Genomic DNA, 7780 nt, shown 5'->3' on the forward strand with positions numbered 1-7780 from the left:
CATAGCATGGATTTCTGAACTTACTACTTCTTAAACCACTACTATATGTCCCTGTGATATTGGACAGGCACAACTCCTGTTTTCTTGAAATATCCTTAATTTAGAACTAGCTGCATGACCAACAACTAACGAGTAAAATCCAAGGCTTCAGAGTGACCAAAGACAAAATAATAAATATCATTAATACTTTGGCATTTGTAAGCCAAGCCTTGGTGGAAAACATGTTTTGTATTTTTTTTTAAAGTCCATTTAGCAGCAAAAGTTACATTCTTCAAGACATGTTTTTTATTTCTTACCATATTGTATTTTGGGACATCACAGAACCATTTCTTCAGACTGGAGTTTGTGCATGAACATGGGATCCAAGTACTGTTTTCCTTGGTTTTATTCCCTTCCCACTGTGTGACATTGTATCTCCCATAGCATATGATCTAGAATTGAAATCCTGTAACTTGTTATCTCCAACACCTATAAAGACTGTCACACAGAGGAATTTTCAATCCAACAAGTGCTAGCTATTAGTTAGTTGATTAAATTAAATTAGCTAGATATTTGCCCTCCGTATTCCGAAGACATTTCTGCAGGAGGTGATTCACCCTTGTGTATCTATAATTTCCCATAATGTACACTGGATAGTACAGACTTAAGAAAAATGCAATCTTAAAATATACTTTTGAAAGGTATTTTCTTTTAGAATCTAAATTATTCTAGAACAGATGTGAATACAAAAAAAAAATTACAAACCCAGATTAAAGTAAAACATTTTGACTATCATCCTTAAGCTTCCAAAGTAATTTCAGTGTAGGAATTGCGTGTAAGCAGTAAACTATATTAAGGATGCACTCACTGTGAATTACAACAAAAAGAATAAAGAAAACTATACATTATTGGAAACAACATAATGAATATTGTTTCATAAGAATGCAGTAAATGAGGACAGATTTTATAAAAAATACTTTAATAAATAAAAATTAAAACATGGACACTCTGTTTTACTCTGATCTAGAAACTTAAATAAGGATCAGATTTTGAAAAATTTACTTATTCTTTTGTCACTTCTAATGTCACATTTGCAAAATTTTTCAGCTCTTAGCAAGAGATATTTAGAAAGTGTCCCATTTCAACTTGTGTTTTAGCAGTAATTGATCTTTTATGAACACAGGGCTCAAACTTGAAGCACAAAGCAAATACTGCGCCTTGTTCAAATGTATTATTTTGCCAATAACCTATTTCATTACTAGTAACACAAACCCAAACCAAACCATCAAACATCTTGGAGAATGGAATTCTTGTCATGTAGGAAATTCCAGCAGTTTTTCATTCTGAATTGGGATGAAACTTCAGAAATGTTTGAATTGTTTTGTGGGATGAAATGTCTGCCATATTTTAGCTCAGAGATGCTAAACAAAAGCATCTCTTTTTCATGTTTTGAAGAGTCAATCCAAGATATACTTCTTCTCAATTTTGAAAAATTAGATAACTTAGCCAAGACTGTCCTTTCTCTGTAAAAACATTCAGTTTCAACAGCTTTGTAAGTTTAATTTAAAAAAAATCACCAGCTTTCAACAGTACATTAAATATTGTCAACAATATATAAAATATAGTTCTTCTCTAATACTATTAGTAATCTTAGGGTTCTTCTTCTCATGGGAAATGCCACTGATACTGTAAAGAGCTGGAAGCATGTAACACAAGACTTGGAGATGGCAGTGTTTCATTCAGAAGTGTGTTTACAGTTCGCCATGGAAGAACTGTTATTTTATCTGGCTTAGATATCAACAGCAAAATGTCCACAGAACTTTGAGATCTGCCATGGATAGGTAGCTTTACTGAAACCACTGTTCCCAAACAGTTCAATAAAACTTAGCTCAAGTATACCAGCACATAGTCTAGCTGCAGCACTGATATAATGGGGTCACCATTAATCACTAGAGAAATAATGAGTGCAGTGAAAGAAGACTGGATTTTCAAAGAACAGATTTTAAATATACATTACAAATGCATTTGTAATCTTCAGTCTAGATAGATGCTTTATAAGTTATCTGGAATCATAGATAGTCTTCAGTGTTCGTTAAGAACCATGTAACTCATCTCAGCAAGTAGTCATATTAAGGGACTCACAAATGGTCTGTGGAAGCATACTAAACCATATTAAACTGTCAAGCTGTAGTGTTTGTAATTAAAAGCTCATGATGCAGAATTAATTTGAAGGGTAGAGAGCAAGCCACTGGTCAAAAACATTGCTAAATATTTCCAAAACATTTGATCCCATACAAATGCTTTAAAAGGCTTTTCTGAAAATGGAAACAAACTACATGCTGCCAGGCCACAAAAAATTATTATGATTAATAATTAAGTGTGTGTGCTGAAAGTATTGATTTGCAAGCTCATCTGAGAAAGTCTCAGTACATATTCAAATATTCTTACAGTAGGAGCTTTGCTTTGACTTCATAGCATCTTTGCTTGTCCGTGGTTCAAGTTCTTGAGACTTAAGCAGACCAAGTGCTTTATGATATCTAGCACTGTTTAAGATATTAGGAAACCCATCTGTTTTCTTTTTTTTTTCAGCTGCAGTAAATTTCAGTGACCAGAATTGTCTGCTCCTACTTATATTGACAAGTATGTCAAAAGCCTAATCTCATCCATAATGATGCATATAACAGCAAGAAATCTGTCCTCTCACATCAGATATTAGCAATAGACCTTGAAAAATTAATCTTTTACTAAAGGAGGTTTTTTTTTAAAGTAAGTTCTGATTGGTATACACATTTTTGGTCGTGATATTTTGTGGGTTTTTTCCTTACATTGTGCTGCACAGCATTCAGAATGTTCCACATGGGCTCTTGCTCAGCCAGACTCTTATTCCCATATTCAGAAATAACTTCAACAAATCTGTTGTTCCATTGATTGTGGACCCGTTCATAAATATTTGTAGCATTTTATATATATATATAGATAAGGGTGTGGATAGATAATACAATCCTTGATCTTTTATTGATATTCAGGTTTCTTCAAGGGTTACTTGCAAGCAGCAGCATTCTAATCAATTTGCCAAATATGATCTAAGACATGTCGTAACCATTGCTCTAATGAGAAACTTGAAAGCAAAAGGGGAAGATAAATGAGGTGACCCAAAACACATACATAGCACAGGCAGACACAAGGTGATTAGCCCAAATGGAGCCAGAAGAGCCAGGGAACATAGTTTAAATGCACCTGATTTTTCCTGAAATACTAAATCCTACCTCTCATACTTATTTTTAATAAGCACAGCACCATATAACAATAAGCACAAAACTAAAATTGATTCTCAGCCTAATGCAATACAAACATGTGAGTACCATATAATCTGGCCAGGACACATATTGCTTTGGGCTAGGGGAGTTAGCAGTTCATGTTGGCCCTAGATTAGGCATTTTTGCGCAGAGTGTTAAAATAGAACTTCAACAGTAATTGAAGTGGACAAGCTGACAAGAGCGTGATTATAGAGAGTGTAGCAGGGAATACATGCAGGGGAGAACTCCTAGGACACTGAAAGGTTTCATTACAAAAACAAGAAAAATATGAGGCTTTTCTAACTCCCTCCCCTTGCTACATCCATCTGAAAAATAAAATTCAAAACCTTGCACAGTGAATGATTATGTTACCCACATTTATTATACTTCAGCAACACTTAATTAAGGTTGTGATCAAGTGCAATTAGAGTTGATTTAAAATAAATTTAACTTCAATCTGTCAAGCAATTCTCCTAGCACAAATAGCTGACTCCAGAATGCATCAATCCCGACAGTTCAAATCTTTGAATATGTAAAATCATCATATAAAACAGGGAGGACTTCATCATTATAAATTAACATTTCATGAAGAATTCTTCATGATACAGATTCACTTTGATGGAATAAAGTTAATTTATTTGAGCTGTACCTTGCCTGAATAGCAGCAGCATTTGCAGAACTGTATGAACCATTGTCATGGGAGGTTTTCTTAAAACATATATTTTGGCATTATGGAATTTACATACCTCTTCTTTCTTCACAAATATCAGCACCAAAATTGTCATCTGAGCAACAAACACCAGGATTTGAAAACTCATATACTGAAAAAAAGACCCAAGCTATGTTTAAACATAATATTGTACAAGAGAGCAATGCAATAAAAAATTCCAGAAGCTCACTTATAATCCTCCATGACTGTTATTTAGGGTCATTCCAACAGAAGTAAGATATATTTTTTTCCTGGAAACCCTCAGAAAGTGACATCATAGTCTGACAGGCAGGCTTCAGGCAAAGCACAATTCACTGTTTTGGCCTTAAAGACAAAGCCATAACTTTCTTGGAAGTAAGAACAAAAGCTGTTATTAAGCAAGTGTGCTCCACTGAAGAAAACTCTTATTTCATTATTTCCTGTTTGAATAATCAGGGTACCTAAGCCTCATGCCCAGGCAAGGACTTCTTTGAGCTATAAGATGCACAAATAAAACAAAAAGGTAGTTGATTTTGTTCATTTTCAGTGAAAACCCACAACATCTAGATATTGTGATACTAGATACTTCCATGGAAGCTACAAATGAGACACTTCTTTTATCATCTAATAAATTGTGAGACGAACACTTCATGCCTAGGACAGTAGCAGGAAGGAAGAAGGAATAAGATTCCTGGTCTCCTTTCACTGCTGTGCCAGTTGATATTTGTAGCACTTAACAAAAGGATCAGTAGAATATTTTGGCCACAATAACCCCATGCAGTGCTACAGTCTGGGGGAAGAGTGGCTGGAGAGCAGCCCAGCAGAGAGGGACCTGGGAGTACTGGTTGACAATCGATTGAACATGAGCCAACAGCGTGCCCAGGTGGCTCAGAAGGCCAATGGCATCCTGACCTGTATCAGGAATAGTGTGTCCAGCAGAAGTAAGGATGTAATTCTCCCTTTGTACTCAGCACTGGTGAGGCCTCACGAGTACTTTCCTGGGACCCTCATTTCAAGAAGGATACTGAGGTGCTGGAGCAGGTCCAGAGAAGAGCAATGACGCTGGTGAAGGGACTAGAGGGAAAGCCTTATAATGAGAGGCTAAGGGAGCTGGGCTTGTTTAGCCTGGAGAAGAGGAGACTCGGAGGGGACCTTATCACTCTCTACAACTACCTGAAGGGAGATTGTAGCCAGGTGGGGGTCAGGGCATAGCCTGAAGCTGTGCCAGAGGAGGTTTAGGCTGTATATTAGAAAGCACTTTTTCACCGAGAGGGTGATCAGGCATTGGAATGGACTGCCCAGGGAGGTGGTGGAGTTACCATCCTTGGAAGTATTTAGGGAAAGGCTGGATGTGGCACTTAGTCCCATGGTCTAGCCGATGTGGTAGTGTTAGGTCATAGGCTGGACTTGATGAGCTCAGAGCTCTTTTCCAGCCTCAATAATTCTGTGATTCTGTGATTCAGCCTTCACATAGTCTAAAACAAGTCACTCAGAAAGGGTGACAAAAAAGACAGAGGAAAAAATGTAACCAAAGTGCTCATAAGAATGTATACTTACAGTGTAATTTCTCAGAAATCAAAGTGTTCTTCCCTTAAAAAGCATGAATTGTATATTAATGTCGAGTATCCAGATAGGTCTACATAGGTAACAGCTTTTTAATCATACTCTCTGTTTCTATATTGTAATCATACTGTAGCTATATGTGCCTTCAACCTGCAGTATTTTGGAGCAGGCTTTTCTTTATTTGTTCAGCACATACTAAGCATGTGAGCACATACTGAGAGATAGTTACTCTGCATAATTTCAACAGTAAATTAATTTAAAAACCTGTAAGTTAATAAATACAGAGGTAAACATTTTTGTTTTGTGAAACTGCAAGTGTTTTGTCATTAAAAACATTCATGCAGTGATATGGAAGGATCTTCCACTTTGTTCAGATTTCATTTGAGCCAGGTCTTTATCTAAAAATATCTTTCTATCAGCAGATTTGGAAATAACAACATCAAGGCAGAATCATAGTTTCCATGCACACAAAACTACCTTTCATTTTACAAGAAAGTTTGAGTCCGATTTACACTTACAGTAACTAGTAGACGTTTGATTTCCATAACACTTCCAAGGAATCCCATGGCTGATGTAAAAGTAATAACAGATCCACTTCCAACTTATATATAAGAGATGTATGCCACTAGCTTGTTCTCACCTGAAGAAACTGTAATACAGTGCATTCATACTGTCATTTCTCCTTTTCTTTGAGACTTCCACTTACAGAACTTATTCCAGAAAAACAATTAAATCTTTGCAATGTCATTAGTTAAAGGATAGAAATGATAAAATTATAAAAGTGTATTATTATTATTAATTATGCTATCTATGCTTAAAGAAAAATGTATATTTTCATAAATTCAGAGGATGTTAACAACATATGAGATGTCAACAGAACATACTCAATTGAACAATGTGAACCACTAACAATGAAATCAAAGAACAATTACAAGTTTACAGATTTTTTTCTGTTTGCCAAACATTAGTAGCACATGTCCATATTCTGCATGGACATAGATATAGTTCTTATCAAATTGAGACTCAGACTCAGTGCTATCCTCCCTCTCTGTAACTGGCCACTTTCCCTTTCCACTTTTGCATAGATATGGAAAGTAGCAGAGGTTTTCATTACTTCCATCTCAAATGCTTCACCCCAGAATTACTGTATTGGATGGTTCCCAATCCCATTCGTTAAAAACTGATGCTCCTTGGCACAGCCAAGGCAGACAACTCTTTGAAAGCACAGCTGTTGTTATGAGACCCATACTTCTCTGTGAAACAATTTGATAGACACTCTGGGAAAAAGGAATGTCTATATAGAGAGGCCCAAGCTCCAACTTGTGTTCATTACACCCAAATATCCACCTAAAGGACCTATAATCTTGTTGAATACAGGTCAAATGCAGTCTGGTGAATTATATAAAGAAAAGATCAATAGAGCTGATTTATATTTCAGCAGTTCATCTCTAAGCCATACACCAAAAGAAATAATAAAATTGTATAAACTGTAATCACACATAAATTGTAGATATACTGATATATATATTCCCCTGTTTTGATAATCATACTGGATGGAAAATATACACAACAGAAAAAACAAACTCCAAAACCTATACGTTTTAATCCAATACTGCCACCTTGTGAAAAAAAAAATTCTATCACTGTTTCTGTTGATTTATCCTGCAATAATTTGAAACGAAAGAAAAATTCTGTTTATACTTACATAACACACTGAATAAATTGTTTCTGTCAAATAAAAGCCACAGGCCAGATATCAAAAGCATAAGGCCCAGAGCCTGAAAAAAAAGGAGGATTATTGTTTTAATTCAAAACATTTTTTAAAAATTAATTCGAAGCTGTTAAATAAGGAAAAGAAAACAGAATTTTTACCAAGAAAATTCCATTGAAGACGTTTAAGTAGTACTTCTGTATTAGTATTTTATCTCTTATTTTCATTCTTCTGTTTTCAGTTTTGAATCAGAGCTGAAAATATAATCATATATTCCACTCAATATGAAACAGATAAGTAAGCCCACAAATTAAAACAAGATTTATTTTCTTCAGATAATGTTTTATAAATTTGAACAGACACCTGATACATTGAACAAAAAAAAAAATGGTAGCAACAGTAGAAGCATGAAGATGGTGTTTGGTCTCAACTGTCTCTAATGTTATATAGTACACCAGTATTTCTTTTGTTAGCTTTTTTTTTCTTAACTACTAAAGACATTTGGAGGTAGTATATATGCAGGAAGATTTATATTTCAGAGAT

General features: G+C 35.1%; 1 protein-coding gene across 1 annotated transcript; it reads right to left on the reverse strand.

Annotated features, from left to right (window-relative positions):
- Positions 1-296: 296 nt before the first annotated feature.
- TSPAN19 (tetraspanin 19) lies at positions 297-7464 on the reverse strand (the record flags this gene model as incomplete). Its single annotated transcript, XM_010183487.1, is given in 6 exon segments — positions 297-431; positions 2805-2916; positions 4023-4096; positions 6045-6175; positions 7232-7304; positions 7399-7464. Coding segments are annotated over 6 exon segments (591 nt in total), but the record flags the coding sequence as incomplete, so codon positions are not given.
- Between the last annotated feature and the right edge of the window lie 316 nt (positions 7465-7780).

The sequence above is a fragment of the Mesitornis unicolor genome, unplaced genomic scaffold, assembly GCF_000695765.1.
Source record: "Mesitornis unicolor isolate BGI_N332 unplaced genomic scaffold, ASM69576v1 scaffold49864, whole genome shotgun sequence".
Classification (NCBI taxonomy): Eukaryota; Metazoa; Chordata; class Aves; order Mesitornithiformes; family Mesitornithidae; genus Mesitornis; species Mesitornis unicolor.